At 33.5% G+C, this 17602-nt stretch overlaps 1 protein-coding gene across 1 annotated transcript; it reads right to left on the bottom strand.

Moving 5' to 3' along the window:
- Nucleotides 1–16197: 16197 nt before the first annotated feature.
- LOC107956213 (60S ribosomal protein L29-1) lies at nucleotides 16198–16809 on the bottom strand. The gene is made up of 2 exons (XM_041097788.1): nucleotides 16559–16809; nucleotides 16198–16469 (listed from the first exon to the last, which is right to left on the bottom strand). Exons 1-2 carry the CDS (start codon nucleotides 16658–16660, stop codon nucleotides 16386–16388), a joined length of 186 nt encoding a protein of 61 aa, XP_040953722.1. The 5' UTR covers nucleotides 16661–16809; the 3' UTR covers nucleotides 16198–16385.
- Between the last annotated feature and the right edge of the window lie 793 nt (nucleotides 16810–17602).

Raw genomic sequence — 17602 nt, 5'->3', positions numbered from 1 at the left:
ATAATATAATTTTTAGGATTTATAATATAACTTTAGAATTCTAAAAAGATAATGTAACTTTAGAGAATTTTTGTCATAACCATTCCAAACATTTATACGTTCTTATAATATAAATTTTGCAACTTAAATTTGTATAAAAAATTTTCTTAAAGTTAAATCATGTAAAAGTGTTATTAAATCATGTAAAAGTGTTTGAAAAGTCTTATGATAATTGGAATTTGGTGTAATTACTCAGGTAATTTCTCCAATTCTCACCCTCCCAGTAAGAATTGAAAAGTGTAATTGCTTGCTCTAATTTCCCAATTCAGTGAGATCCACCAATCACAATGGCTACCCAAACATGCAACTTTTGTGTAATTACAATTAATTACACCCAAATCAAATTATTAGATGGCTTTCCAAACAGTACATTAATACATTTGTTGAACCATCAATAATTACTTGGCTTAATATAAAAATTACCCCCTAAACTGTACACATTTTCTCATTTTGTTACTTAAAACTTTTTTTATCAGAAGTGGTACCTAAACTAAATTTTTTCCGATATTGGTATCTCCGTTAGTCAACCATTAACCAACTATAGTCAATGATGATGTGATCCAATCACCAAGTGACACATGGCAAAAAGCAACGTAAGCAATGCCACATCATTAGTTATATAAATTAATTCCAAAAAATAAAATTAGAAAATTTAAATAAAAATTAGAAAAATATATAAAATAAAAAATATATTTATGAATTTTTATAATATATTTAATATATAATTAGAAAGTAAAAATAATTATTTTTATTTTTTGAGTGAATTACATAAAAATCTTGATTTTTTAAAATAATTACTAGATTAGGTTGAGTTTTTGTAAAATTACGGGATTGGGCTGAAATAACGAAAATGCTTCCAGCTGAAAGCATTTTCAGCTGATTTGCACGGTCACTTCCAACGACTATTTTCTCCAATGGCTATTTAATTAGTCATTGAAACCAACAACTACCCCCCTTAACGACTAAAATTATTTTTCTATATAAAATCCCCATTTCATTTAATTTTTCAATTCAATCTCAACTATTTCTCTCTCACATTCTCAAATCTCTCTCAAATTTCTCTCAATTCCTTCTTAATTTCTCACTCAAATTTTATTTTTCTCTCAACTCTATTTTTTAATTAAAATTGTAATAAGATTTTCTTAAATTATTTTTCTATTACAATTTGTTTTGTGTTTTTCGAAATTAGCAATAACAAAATTTCTAATCCGTTTGGAAGACAAGCACATTTTGGTCGATCAATTGCAAATGGTAGGAAATTTTTTTTATTATATTTAATCTAATTTAATTTAAATATTTTCTTGTTATATTGTAAAATAATATTTTGTATTTTTTTATATATAGTCGAAAGATCAAATTTTGGAGACGTATATTCGTAATCTACCCGCTCCTCCATAATCTTTAATTGAACCCTACTTGAGAGATGTGGGATTTTTGCACGTGGCCCTTATTGGGAGGGGCATAAATTGGACCGCACACTTATAAGTGCGTTGGTGAAAATGTGGAGACTCGAGATGCGCACATTCCATCTTCCATACGACGATTGTATTATCACTCTTGAGGACGTGTAGTTACAGCTCAGGTTACCGGTGGATGGGCTGGTAGTGACTGGGCCAGTTGTCGTAGTCGATTGGAGAGATGTATGGGAGAAACTTTTGGAGAGGGCTTCGAAAATGATTTATGGATCCCAAATAGATATGAATTGGTTAAGAAGAAATTTTGGTGGGCTCCATAAAGATTCGAGTGAAGTCCAAAGAGAACATCACGCTTAGGCATACATCTTATGATCATCGGGGATCTCTTAATGCCCAATAAGTACACGAAATCTTGTCCATTTAAGGTGACTGCTAAAACTCGTTGACTTTAGAGAAGCAGGTGAACTCAGTTGAGGGTCAACCATGTTGGCGACATTGTACCATGAGATGTGTCGGTTGATGAAACCACAAAAAATTAAAATCGATTGTTGCATGCTACTACTACAATCATGGGCATGGTACCGATTGCCACTTTTACATCCTCGAGTGGACTACCCTTATACATTTCCAGTCATAACAAGGTAAAATTTAGTAGATAATATATTTACCATAATAAAATTATTTAAATTTTAAATGTTTGTGTTAACATATTATTTCAATATGTGTATCCATGGGTCGAGTTACGTGGGACTACCGATTGAGCTTTGAGATATACAACTTCTATTATTAAACCTCCCAAACCCGGCCTAGAAGTTATGACTAGATTGGGAAGGCTACATTAGCCACTGAAATGGTTAAGCTAACTTACGTTACTTTTTAAGACTTTAAATAAACTCATTTTAGAGAAAATCGTAGTTGTACTTTGAGTTATCTTAAAAGAATTCATTCATTAGGTCGTGTATGCTTAAGATTCATTTTATTATTGACAGTGTTGTTTTAGAAAAGTTGTTTGCTTGTCGCTTTTCTTTAAAAAAAACTCGAAGTTAAACTAATGCAGCGGAAAAACCATTTTGCAAGTCATTTTGGAAAATTAGTTGCCTTATCAATTTGTTTTTCAAAAACAGTTCCTTTGCAATGTAGTGGAAACTAGGGAACATAATCAAATTTTACTTAAGCCCGATATCATGTATTATTCGGTTATTATGCTTGAGTAATCCATGCATGCAAAAATCCCCAAAAGAAAAGTTACCAAGCCATAGACTAGAAATAATTAAAAATTACAAGTCAAAATCAATAAAGACTTAATAATACTTAATTAAAAAAATAATAATTCAAGGTCTAAGTTGATACTCCGAATGTCGAGTCCGGTCCTAATTTTGAGGTTTACTAGAAAAGTTAAACACTATTGGGGGTGAGCTTATGAAAAGCTCAGTGTGAGTCGAATAATTGTTTAAACGGGCAAAAACATCAAATACAGTGAAACATATTAGCATTAACAGAAGAAAATAGAACCATCATAGGAGTTTCATGTCATTACATAGCCATTATCAAATTGATGTCAAACGGAGTATGAGCATAGGTTATCATTCATTCGAGTAACAATCATTAATTTTTATACCATTCAATACAACAAAATAAAATGCGTAGCATAAATCAATAACATTTGAATATGTCGTGCTCATGATGCAATACAAAAAGGTTCCTACCCATACCATCCGCTACACACCACGAGTTCCCCAAAACCTGTCTGCCAAACTCTAAAACATTATGAGCATCGCTTGATGTGGTAAAACTACCAAATAATCAATAATGCAGAAAATCTATCGGATATCAAATAGTGCGATACAATCACCAATAACATATAACATGCGATAAAATAGCCAATAGCCTCGGTACTCTAGGTGCAGTGCACTGACTATGAATAATGCGAACTTAATATGCCGCTGGTACTCTACGAAACTCCTCCGTCAACCACAAAAATCCCAACCCAATGCATATGCAACATGTCACACAATCTCATACATAATCATATCTCAATATTTTTCACAGTCATTTAACATGCTCAGCATGTCCTCAATAATCACATACTTTCAGTAAATGGAAACAATGTTCTGATCTTTCAAATTACCATTGTGTTTGTATCAATCAATATCGTTCAATTTCACATACTTTACGGATTTTCATTGTGCATAAATAGCACCCTTTTTAGTACACAATATAACAAATATCTCATGCGTTTAAATCATACATAAGATTAATATCTCAACACATTATATCATTCAGTCAAACCGTCTCATATCTCATAACTCAAATATGCAATTACAAACTTAATCAAACATCCATACTGTCAAACTAGCAATTTTGGCAACATGTCAATCTTTTAAGGCTCGAAGCATACTTGGTTCGGCCACTCACAAAATAAATAATTTGAATATTGAGCCAATCCAATCAGCAATCTAATTTATCAAATATAACATGATAATTAACATTTTTAAACAAGTTTATGAGTTTAGGACCACACATTAATTTTCGCTTCCTCGCAGCACACTAGCGAATCTTCCAAATTTCCTTAATAATTCCTTAAACGAACCTAAACCAAAATTCAGTATAAATTCAATAAATTTACCATTAAACCAGCCCCCAAACACCCAATTATGAGTTCAAACCAATATTTGAAATTATAACTATTTTATGAATCCAAATTAGTTAGATTCCTTACACTGTATCGATGTAAACTTTACGTACAATCGTTCTTCACCTTTATGGATGATTTGGGGCATTTGGGTCAGCACCTAATTCAATAATATACTAGAAAATTAGTAGCTAACTAATGATTAAATTCCTTCATTTAATAAATTCATAACCTTTACACAACAACTATGTCGAAATAACAAACTAGTTACCCTTAATTACGCTTATGCTTCACGATTTGTGGGTTTCGAATGGCCAATTGATCAAGAACGTTTTCCCCTAATTGAAATAGGTTTAAAAGCTGATTAGGAGGGTTAAAGAACTCAAATTAGGCTAGAAAATTATAATCAAGAACCAAGAAATAAAATAGCCCCCTTTCTTGCACATAGGCGCATGCACCACCACCTATGGTGGCCAAAATTGGGGCTGAATTTTAAAACAGTTTGAGATCTCATTAAATTATGAAAAAATACCTTTGAAATAATTTAAAATCTTCCAAATTCCAGATCTATAAGTTTAAGTTTTTAATGGATAAGATTAATTAAGAAATTGAAGAGAGAAGAGACCTTACCCAAGCTAGTCGAGAGAAACGACAATGACACTTTCTTGGCAATGTTCGAAATCGATCTTGGAGTTCAAGATTTAAGATTTGGGGCTGATTTTAGTGAGGAAAAATGATATCAATATGGTGGAAAATATGTTAACAAATCTTGTGGCAAAAATAAAAAGAAAAAGAAAAGAAAGAGATAGTAAAACTAGGTGTAGGCGACGACAACAATGGAGGAAAGGAAAAAAATTAAAATCAAAGAGAAGGAGAGGAGGAGAGGAACGACTAGGGAAATGAGGAGGAGGATTAAAGGCTGATTATTGGTAAAAAATTAATATTTATACCTAGGTTAACTAGGCTTGGATGGGCCACACATTAAAACAAGGGGTTTTTGTCAAAAAAATTAAATTATTTACATGGGAAGGGAATTGAAGTTAGGATCTCAAGAATAAATTCACTAATGTTTAACCATCAAACCAATAACTAATTCTTGATATAATTTTAAATATTTATTTTAAAAAACAAGGCATGTCACATACTAGGATTTAAGGCAAAATTTGCAAAATAATAAAAATGATGCGAGAGAAGGGATTTGAACTTGGGTTTCAAGAAATGTTACACTAACACTTAACCAACAAACCAATACCTCATTTATTTCCTAAAAATGCATAGGTAATTTAAAAAATTAAGGCATGATCACTCTCTCTCGATTTACAAACCCGATTCTACTAACCCTCGATTTTTAGGATGTTACATGTTAGATCAACTATCGGAAGCTGAGGTATGTATTTTTTATATTTGAATTATAAAATATTAACGTACTTTATGTAAAGATTAATATTATATATAACTAAAATTTTTATTATTTTAATATAGTTTGAATGGATGCTATACTCTGATATGAAAATTCAAGAATACATCATGTCCGAATTCTTGGTGAATCCCAACATCTGGTACGTGAATGTGCCATTGGTAGTATATGCTATGGTGGAGATACGAGTTAGATAGAGTGTTGTGGTAGTTCAAGTTTAGGCAATCGATTCCCTTGCTACCCTAAGACATCAAAGATCTGCACTATATCGACTTGTAGGGGAAAAAGAATGAGAATTGACCTACATTCTACACAGCAAGCCATATCTGCTAGTGGAAGAGGCGAAGGGTAGGAAACCGCATATGAGGAGGCCACGACGAATGCCTAGGCATCTAGGTCTGGTGTAGCTTATAAGGTCGGTCCATCAGCTACACCTACTCAAGAACTGACATTGATGGCCACACCACCCATCTGTCAGTATGGCTTGACTTATTCTGGTGCTTATACTAACCTCGTCATTTTACACAAGCACCACATACTGCACCATACTTTTTTGTTTTTACATCGATGTCAGGTTTTATTTTTGGACCTTCGTCCTCGACATATTACATGCCGATGCAATTGATGTTTTAGATGACGATGATGCTGATGACAATGTATAGGCCGTCTATGTTTGGGGCACCGATCAGAAGTTCAAATCGTTTTGCCATCAGTGTATGGGACATAATATAGTTATACATCTACGTTGATGGTTTCGAAAACACCTTTGAGATCATTGTTCTACCGAGGTGGACCATCTTCGTAACCACCTATTCCTAGAACAGAGGATACATAATGGCAACCGAGGAGTAATAGATCACAATCAACTATGGACGAAGGCGAATATGATGAGAGACCGAGACCACAACTTGTATTGGAGTGTAGACCTATCGATGAAGGCGAGGAGGTTGGTGTACAACTTGAACTAAGAAAAAATCTGACTGGCAATTATCGACCACCCTGATGTGGCACATATTCTGACCGACGGTTGGATTGATTTTTTTGTACTTCTCATGTAAATTTTTAAATAAATATGAAAATTTTTTATTGTATCAATGTTGGATATGAAATGTTTTAAAATAAATTTCAATTTTTACATCAAAATTGGTTGTCCTTGTCATTTCATTTTATTAAATCAAGTCTGCACAAGAAAAATGGATCAAAGTTGTATATTTTATTGATTTGTATAGTATAATAAAAATGCATGTTTAAAAATTACAACAAAATTTGAGTATGAATGAAGAAAATCAAAAAATGGATTGTGGTTAAAAAAATTAATAAATCGATTAAAAATTTAATAAATCTGTTAATGAGGTGTTGTCCTTATACCATCTCGTCAATGTGGACATGACAACTTTGCATGCCCTGGGTTCCTACATCACTTGCATAACCTCAGTTGGTTTGTCTTCTCCCGAATATCCATGTTTTGACGTATCCGAGTTGATGTGGGTCAACCTTTTGGTTTGCGACGCAATGATCTATCGGGTAACAACTTGAATGGAGCGTTTGATACTAGAAACCATATACTTTCATCCGGGACCAGTGGGAATACGTTTCTCCACACATTATACATGTGTTCTAGTTTGTACACTTTGTCCACAAAGCTCTTGTGTTCCAAATGTTGATTGCTACATGTTGCAATTCCATGAGCACATAGAAACGAAGTGCATCAAATCTCCCACAATCTTAGGTCCATTATCATAGGTGTACACGGTATGCTCCCCCGAAAATACCTTGGTTCAGTCTGTCAAACTTCGTAACCCAAAACAATAGGCCTTCGTGAGAGTGACACACTGGATGCATACAGTTTGCTTGTGTTGTAGCCTTTTTAATTTCTTTCAGTATGTCCTTGCTCCAAACGTGACTGCCTGTCATCTATCCAACATATTTTTTCGCTCGCTTTGGAAAAAGTTCAGCCAAACAGAATTATGTTTCTTTGACAATTGAGGTTATCAACAAATGACGCATTCCCTTAATACATAATTGATGAATTCTGCTAGGTTTATCGTCATGTGCCCATATTATAGACCCCCATCATACGATTGTGTCCACTGATTGAAGGGTTTGTTAGAGAGGTACCTCACCCTGGCATTGTTAATTGCCTATAAGTTTTCCAACATTTCATGGATGCGGTGTTTGACGAGCTCGTACTCTATCTATAAATGTGAATAGTTTATCCATAATGCCTAAAGTCTGCTGACTAGTTAAATATCAAACAATTGAAATAGTGGCGAATACATACCCATGTTGATTACTTGTGCGCTGAGCTGTAGAATTGTGCTATCCATGGTATTTCGCTGCAACATGTCTTAGATAATACCTATGGTGTGTGCGGTCCCAAATGCTTCCCTGCCATTCAATTGCAGCTAGTATTCTGGTCCCTTATCAAAGTTGACACATATATCGGGTTGGGGGTAAACATGCGTCCTCAACCTAGACAGGAAAAAATCTTAACCGTCTACTAACTCTACTGACGTTATTGCAAAGGCAATTGACAAGATTTTTCAATTTCCACCCTGTGCCACAGCTAACAACAATCGATTGGTATATCTCCCATACATAAAGGTACTGTTGATTTGTACCAATGGCTTACAGTACTGGAATGCTTGTCGACATTACTTGAAAGTCCAGAAAAAATGATGGAACATTTGACATCCATGGAGCCACTGATCGTTGTAGTATGAAGCATCATTTCCAGATCAATTATGCAACCTGGAATGTACCTCTCTAGTACCTGAGACCACTACCATAAATCATTGTACGACGTGCCCCACTCATTATGCATATTCTCCAATACTTTCTGCTTTGCGATCGATGCCTTGCAGTACGACGTCATGTAATCAAACTAGTTATGGATATTTTCAATTAAAATCGACACAACAATCGTAAGACTCGCTTTCATCATAGGTAGTATTATGTTCGTGATCATCTTCAAATCCAATTTTGGATGATACCATGAAATGCCTGCAACAACACGAGCACATTAAAATTAGTAATTCAACACCCCAAATATAAAACAATCTTGATACAGTACCCGAGACAACACATGTATGCAAAGTAGTATATTTCTTTATGGTCCACAAACTCGTATTTTTCTTAACAGAAGCCATATTTTTCCATGCATATCTGGTGTCTCCAATTGCGTATTTTGCCTCAAACTTGTCAGATCGAGATTTAATAATATGAAAGTTTACCTCATTCTTGATGTTGCATCACTTCACTTTAGTGACAAAACCATCTTTAAAGGAAAACTCATTCCCGACTTCTAAATCACTCAAATCCAATGAAGAACTCACATGGCGAGTTTTCTATGTGGTAGTTTTGCAAATTCCAACCCATTTTCTGCTGATAGGTCCACATTATTCATGTGGGTTGGAGGTGAGTACGCCTTGAAGCATGGATCTTCTGTGGCATCTTTGCCCTAGGCTTCATCGTCTAAACCTCCATTTTCTGGTTCAATTGGAACCGGCTCTGGTTCATAAAATAATACAATTTTTGAACCATCGGCACCAGGCTCCTGGGTTGGATCAGTATCGAATTCAGTGCCCTTTTCATTCTCAACCTCACTAGTATCTCTAAGGTTGGATTTCTCTTTTCCAGTGGATGTCATAGGGAGTACATCATCCCTTCTTGTATAGTTGTTGAAACAATTAAAATCACCTTCTGATTTCCAACTAGTGGAACGTGATGACATTCCCTTGTAAATGTTCCCAGCGTTAAACATCGGTTGACTAAATTTTAAATAAAAACCACTAATTGAGTGTTGTGTAGGGGTCGAGTATGCTGTGTTACCACCAAACCCCTATTGTTGGACGTTCTGCCTGTCGCGATTAAAATTTAGGGCCGAAACAGATGAGTTTCGTCCTATTGATGATTCTGGGATATCATAATGGGAGCTTCCTAACAAAGTGGTGAACCTATTATACAACTGTGTCATTGGACTCTCAGCTTGTTCTTTCATTCTGGCATCTCGAGCTGGAACATATGTCAACCTCCAAGGGTCTTCATTTGTCCTTGCAAACTTTGATATAACTCGAAAATGGTGATCCATTGTTAATATGCATCTGCACCATCGCCTCCAACCCTCTTGTGCCTTTGATATCGAAAGTGTCATATTTGACGGGGTCGATCTAAGCACAAAATCAATATTTAAGTGATGATACTCTCATCTAGCTGGATCCGATGATTTTTTGACTAATTCTTCCACGCAGTTCCAGAAATTGTATGTTCGGGTTAAAAGCCAACCGTAATATGTTCTCTGATAAAAAAATGACCCCATTCTCGGTGTCATGCAGTTCACTGTCGTATTAAACAATAACATTAATTTGTCCACTCATTTTTGTTGAAATAACCTGTTCCACGTGTTCAATACAAAAACATTATGTAGAAAAATAGTGTTGTAATTACTATGAACAACAAAACTCGATTCTTACTTGATGCAAATTGCATAGTAGCTCCAAATTATGCCTTATGTGCGAACTTCCTCTTCCTCTGAGTCTTCTTACAATTTTTTTCTTATAAATGCCTTATGACACTCAATGCTGAAAGCCATGCTTTTATAGACCCGGGGGTGAGTGACAATTGATTCAAAAAATTTTCCCAAGTGAGTGGGGAGTTGAAAGCGCTAGAGGGAAAATGCTCTACGCTGGATGCATTTTCAGTGTACTGTCAGAAAAAAGCACTGAAAGCGTGTCTAGCTGGACGCATTTTCATGCCATGTTAGTTGAAAATGCGTCCAGCTAGACGCGCATTCAGTGCTTTTTTCTAACAGTGTACTGAAAACGTGTCTTACGTAGAGTGTTTTCCCTCTAGCAGTTTCAACTCCACAATTTTTCCCACTCACCCATCAGATATCTCGAGATTCCCGAGATATATTTTCTGAAGATATCTAAAAGTTCAAAAACAACGCATTGAGAAAAATAATGCACTAAAAAAAATCTGATCGACCTCAACCTCTCGTGAAAAAAAAGAAGATCAAAATTCAGTTGTATTAAAAAAATTGAAAAAAATTACAAACTAAGATTTAATCAAATCGAGTAGTTTGAGTTTCGATTATGAATCAAATTGAATTTTACAATTCAGATAATTTAAATATACAATTGGTGTAAATACGATGCATCTAAATATCAAATTAAATAATTATTAACTTTACATTTCAAAAAAAATATAAAAAAACTAATGAATATATAAAAAACTTAAAAAAATATAAAAAAAAGTCAAAACCTTATACAACACTAAACCTTAAAATCCACAAAATCCTAAACCTAAACCTACTTAAAAAATGCAAAACCCTTGCAAATTAGCTGAAAACATTTCCGGCTGGAAGCATTTTCGTTATTTCGGCCCAATCCCATATAATTTTACAAAAAATTAGCCTAATCCAATAAATATTTTAAAAAATCGGGATTTTTAAGAAATTCACTCTATTTTTTTCTTTACTTCCATTTTCCTAATTCTTTTTTTCCAATTTATTTACCTTTTCATTTTTTTCACGTTCTTTTTCCCCATTTATTTTCTTTCCTTCTCTTTATCGTCTTTCTCTTTTTCTCTTTTCTCTTTTTTTCTTATCTCTTTTCTTTCTTTCCTTCTTCTTTTTCTCTAAAAAAGCCCATCTTCGTTGCCGTTATTGACATGAATCGCCACTCTCCGATATGAGTAGTTGTTCTCAATCTTTCACCTATGATAGGAGGAAGAATCGATTAGAGAAAAATTGAAAGGGATTAACTTTTAAGGCTAGTTAGAAAGAGAAGATAGAGTCGTACAAGTAGACTTTTTGGCATTATTTTGAAGGGATTTTCCATTTTTCCTTTCTTGGACTATTGATGGAGGAATGTGAGTATGGTTATGACCCATAGGACTGAGCATCATTGTGGAATGGATGAGTGTTTAACAAAGAAGATTTTTGTTTTATAGATTTAGGTTAGTTTCTAACAAAGGAAATTTCTGAACTAAATTCCCCAAATTTTGTAAAGACTTTTGGTTGCATATATGCCTTAGTGTCTAATAAAGAGATTTTTTTATTTTGGAGTTTTGATTGGATATTTTAAGAAAGTTTTGATTTTGAGGTTTCAGACTGTTTGTATAAATGATGGTGATGAAGTATATTTATATAGGGATGGGCTGATGAATCAAATTTCAAAAAAAAAAAAATGGTAAGGAGACAAAAGTTTGAGGTGAATTAGAGGAATATAAATTCCTTACCCAATCTTCAACATAAGATGCTTTCAAACAATTATTTTATTGTTATTTTCCATGGAATGGGCAACTCCTTCCCAATTTGCCATTGACTATAGGGTTTCATGTTCTTTAACATATAAGAAGAAGGTGATGATGATGATGATGATGATGATGATGATGATATTAGGAAAAACAAGAAATAGAAAAAAATAGAAAAAAAACAATATTTTTAATTATATATTAGGTATATTATAAAAAAATTCATAAATTTTTTGAATTATATATATTTCTTCTAGTTTTATTTTTATTTTATATTTTTTGGAATTAATTATATAACTACTAATGTGGCATTACTTATGTAGCTTTCTTCCATGTGTAACTTGGTGATTGGGCCACATCATCATTGACTATAGTTGACTAATGGTTGGTTGATAGAGGTACCAATCTAAAAATTAAGGACCACTTCTGGCAAAAAAAAAACATTAGGAACCAAAAGAAGAAAATGAGTATAGTTTAGGCAAGAATTTTTATATTAAGCCTAATTACTTACTCTTGATACAAAGGGTCGACGTGAAGGAGATGATAGTGGAGATTGAAGGTCGGTTTACTTTTAAGGGTAGAGAACCGTATAGTGCTGGTGGTGAGATGGTAGTTGGAGTAGGTGCAAGGGAGGAAGATGAAAGGTTGGGAGAGAAAGGACAAAGTTATGGAGGATATACTGTATAGGTGACCACAATTTATTCACTTTAACAACCTTTAGTGATATCACGACACAACACTCTTAGTGCCACGACTCCCTTAACAGTCAGCTCCAGGTTGATTTCTTGTCGAAGTCTTGCACCCTTGAGGAAAAGGAAGCTCGGTGTCGCGACATCCTAGCATTAGTGTTGCGGCACCCATGTCAAATGTAGTTTTCCTCAAGGTTGGGCCATCATCATCTTCCTACACTAACTCAAACACACCGTTAGGTTCCCCATGACACCATTTTACCAAATCGGGTCTTAAAAGGAGTAAAACTAAGAAAAACCAATTATTAATAATAAAAACTATAAATCAACAAAAATATGGAAAATACACATAAATTTCTTGAGAATAAGCTCATCAAGTTTTTTGGATAGCTTAATTTGACGTACCGAGTTACAATTGATTAATGTCCATTAACACTCCTTTAGAGAAACCTCACTTGAGGTAGTTGTGACAAGTTGGTTTCAATAAGACTGATGAAGAAGAGTTGCTAGAAGCAATTGGTAATGATATACTTGTAATCATGGCCACCATTGCAAGTTTTCAAGTGAACAAAATACTAGTAGAAATGGGTAGTCTGGTCAAAGTTATAAACTTTTTTAGGGGTAAAGTATCAATACCCTACCTTGAGGTATCAATACTCAAGCTGTAATACCCCGAAAATTACTATTGTAAGAAAGTAAGATAGTATCTTTGATATAGTAAAATAATGAAATAAAGTGATAAAAAGGGTAATATTGAGTTATGTCAACATTGGGAAGTATATTATAACATATTAATTCAATAAATGATTAAATTGCAAAAGTGAGAAAAGTTTTGTTGCCCAAGAGTAAATACTTAAAGTTTTAGGGGTTAAAGTGTAAATATGAAAAATTTGAAGGACCAATAGTTAAATATTTAAGGGTGGAATAATCTAGAAACTAAGGAAAATGGATGAATTAGGACCAAATTGAAAAGGTGAAGAATTTTGAGGGACTAAATTGCAATTTTACTAAATTAAGTGATGACTCAAGGATGGAATTTCAAAAGATTATAAAGGGTAAAATCGTCAAATAGAGAGAGAGAATCCTAGAAGGTAATGAGGATGTTTGTGATATTTTTAATTAATTAATTAGATAAATATTATTTAATTAATATTTTATTAAGATTTTTAGTATTATTTTATTATTAAATGATTAATATAAAAGGGAGGAAAGATGATGAAAAATCATCATCTTTCCATGCAACCAACGTTAGAAGAGAAGAGAAGAAAGAAAGTTTTGCTTTCTTTACAGTTTGGTCCTTTCACCCAAAATTCACTATTTTCACCTAGAAATCAAAAAAATTTCCATAGCTTCCAAGAGAGAAAAATAATAAGGAGATAATGGGGAGCTAGAATGTCAAGTTAGATTCAAAAAATAGAAGCTGGAGGAGAGATAAAATCAAGTTAAAGATTGAAATCAATAGTATAAGGTAAGAACATCAAGATTTCAATATATTTTTAAGTTTGTTATTGTTGAAAAAGTATGGAAATAATGTTATAGTAGAGTTTTCTTAAATAAATTCTTATGTTCTTGATATTTTAGTGAAAGGAAATAAGTGAAAATGATGGGAAATATTATAGAGAAAGGGAATAAGGGAGTTATAAATTTAGTAATCAACATCTTGCACTAAAACAGTTTTGGACAGCAGGAGTAGGTTAACTTTGAAAAATCACCATAAATTGTGGAAATCGAATTAGAGGATGAAAAAAATATGGAATTAAAGCTTATTAAGTCTAGTTTCTCATAGAAGAAACGGTGTAAGTAATAGAATTTTAAATCATGAGATATAATAAATTTTGTGAGATAAGGTCAGAATGAATTCGGGTTCCCCTGTTCTGACTTTGGAAAATCATCAAATAAAAATAATTAGAGACTTAAATTTATATGTTTAAAATCCTGAATGAGTATATTTTGAATAGAAACAAACGTAAACATCATCCAAATTCTGTACAAAGAGATAATTAATTTTTAGTGAAGAGGAGTTGGAACTGTCAAATAGTGAAGCAGGTGAAACTTTAAAGAATAAACTGTATTTATTAGCTAAATCAAAAATTCTGAAAAATTTTATGTTAAAAATATATGTGAGTCTAGTTTCATAGGAATTTAGTGGATCTTAATTCGGAGTTCCGTAGCTCAAGATATAAATAATTTAGTGACTATGAATCAAGTGGACAGCTTTGAATTAATATATAAATAAATGATAGAATTATAGATAATGTTACATATAAGCATATTATACATTAAGGGGACATTTGGTTCGCTGTAATGGAATAGATGCGTAATGGGTAATTCTTTTGTTTGGTTGAATGGAATGGAATAGAGGCGTAATGGTATTCTTGTGTTTGGTTGAATGGAATAGAGCTGTAATAGCATAAGGAAAAAAACTAAAATGACTAGAATACCCTTACCGGAATTTTTTTTAGGTAGATGATTATTGTTATTGTTATCAAATTTTAATAAGATTATTAATATAAATAATAAATAATTTAATCATATTTTAACATAATAATTATTAAATATAATTTAATAAACAACACAAGTACATTCAAAGAGTGGGGACCATACATGACCAACCAAACTTGCTATGGAAACGAGAAAAATAGGTGAAACAACGAAGAAAATGATAAAATGGATAAGATGATCCGTTCTGCTCCCTTATCATAGAATGGAAGGCATAGTCCAAAATAGAACAAGTACCCCCTAAATCCACCTTCTCTACAACCGTTCTCATTTAAGATCAGCGAATGGGGCAATCAGAGATAGAGCAACCCCTTCTCATAGTCTCCCCCAACCCCAAGTAGTTGCCTGAACCTAATTTCTCTACAAAGATAGAGACTACTGTAATAGATTACTCTCAGCACTTGAAACAATTAGCTAAAGATCCTCGCTCGAGATCGACAGATAAAACTGCAATCCAAACTTCAGAATCCCCTGACCAAAATCTACAACCAAGGAATCAGTTGAATCATAGCAAAACTCAGAATATACTACACCCTAAGCAACCAGAACAACTACCTAAACCCATGTTCTTCATACACATCTTCCTGCCATCAGAAACATTTAGCTACACCCAAGTCCCACAATAGAGATCCTTATCAAGGTGGCAAGTCAACCCACAAATAGTTCCTACATACAAATTCTACCTAAGGACTGAAACACAAGCGAACTCTTGAAAGTAAGCAAGTCATAAATGAGATTAATAATTCCGATTCATTGTGCCAAAAATATGAAACTCTGACCACTCTCAAAATAAGCTGTAGAATCCATGAGCATGGAACTGTCCTGATTCATGGCCTACCCTAAACCTTGCCAGTAAAAACCCAATCCTGAGACAGAATCATCAACAATTCTTGTCTTTATTTCCAAATACTCTACTTAGATAAGAATGCTTAATGACTATGTTAGCTGGACATCGATGCACATCTGATACACTTGTGTGAGACTGAGTATTTTCAAATATTTTTTTAAGTTCTTTTAGGTATTCTAAGAGTTACCCTTGTCTGAAAAGGTAGATACAAGTAATTCAAGAAAAACGAATCATCACATAGCTTAACAAGCCCCAATACGAAGCATCAAACCATGAACCTCTCAAATTTAAAAAAATAAAAATGATAAAACCATCTCTCAAACCATGCATCATCATCAACCACAGCTCAAAAATTAATTAACTAATACTTAAACATATTAAGAAAAGAGAAAAGAAAAAGAAAATTAAGCTCAAAACATGTTCTTAATATTAATAAGCTCACAGCTTCAAATATCTTTTGAAAATGAGATTCAACAATCCCAAAATAACATTTCAACTAAGGTGATTATAGTAAACGAACACTCAATTCCACCGAGGGGAAAAAAACAATTAGAAAACACTAATCAAAGCTAGATCTTTTGCCATTAAAAATTTACTCTTCTTTAGTGGCAGACTCACCGCTCTTCTTGTTGTGCTTCCTTGCATACCTCTGGTTCCTCAAGAACTTGGGATCCATCTATAAATGTCCACAAGGAAAAAACTATTTTTATTTATTTTTAAATGAAGACTAACTGAAAATTTGATTAGAAAATTTAAAAAAGATACCCCTTTGGTGGAAGTGTGGCGGTGCCTCTTGGGTTTCTTGGTGCCATTCTTGTGAGCCTTGTAAGATTGGTTGTGGGCAGTGTGGTTCTTTGACTTCGCCATTTTTTTCACCCCGAATTCAAATCCAAAAACACCAACAAAATGAACAAACAATGTTAATTTGATCTGTAAACAAATGATCGGTTCTTTGAAAGAAAACCGATGGAAGTTAGAAGCAAAAACCTGAGGCTAAGAAGAAGATGCGGCTCTAACTAGGGCTTTTGGGGGAGGACAGGAAAAAAATAGTTTTGCCCTTTTTATTTGGAAAAAATTTGAAACCCTACTCACTGATCCCATAAAATGAAAGTGAAACGGGAGCGGTCTAGGTGACTTTGCTGGTAGCTTTTGTTTGATGTTGGGAGGGAGAGTTCTGGAGGTGGCTTTCGGCTTGGGAAAATGAGAGGGTAAAACAGGGTATAGAAATCGGGAGAGGGCTAAAGGGAAGCTTAACTGAACTTTGGGCAGGGAATAGAAATCGGTCATTAAGCAGGAATACATACGTAATGTAATAAGCCCGTAATAGAACATTACATCCAACCAAACATATGAATAGGTGGGGCCCACGTAATAGGGATGTAATGGCTATGCCATTACACCCAACCAAACATGCTCTAAGGAAGTGAAATGGAGAGGAGGAGGAGGAAAATAAATGATTATTCAACTAGCATGAGTTTTCGTTAAAAATAACCAATTTGCATGTTTTAGGTTCAAGGACTAAATTGAATAAAAATAATATTTTAAGGGTAAATTGGCAAAAATGTAAAAAGTGACCAAATTGCATGAAATGAATTATTTTATTATTTAAATTAATAATTTGAATGAAATATTAATTTAGATCATGATTGGGTGGAAATTTGAGGAAAATAGAAAATTACCAAAATGTCCCTGAATTTTTGGTATTTCTGCAATTTAGTTTGGTAAGTTCGTGTAACTTGAATTATATTCTTAAATGCTTGAAATGTATGTTATTGATGTGAATATGATTTGAATATTCATTGTATGAAA

Source organism: Gossypium hirsutum, chromosome D07 (assembly GCF_007990345.1).
Source record: "Gossypium hirsutum isolate 1008001.06 chromosome D07, Gossypium_hirsutum_v2.1, whole genome shotgun sequence".
NCBI classification, from domain to species: Eukaryota; Viridiplantae; Streptophyta; class Magnoliopsida; order Malvales; family Malvaceae; genus Gossypium; species Gossypium hirsutum.
Note: the sequence above shows the minus strand (reverse complement) of the source record. Positions and strands in the feature narration are given on the sequence as shown.

Bases quoted from the DNA above. Each gene is read 5' to 3' on its own strand.
- LOC107956213 (XM_041097788.1), bottom strand. From the start codon at position 16,660: ATGGCGAAGTCAAAGAACCACACTGCCCACAACCAATCTTACAAGGCT. The intron at 16,470-16,558 runs GTATCTTTTTTA...GGACATTTATAG, and splicing joins GCCACACTTCCACCAAAGGG to ATGGATCCCAAGTTCTTGAG.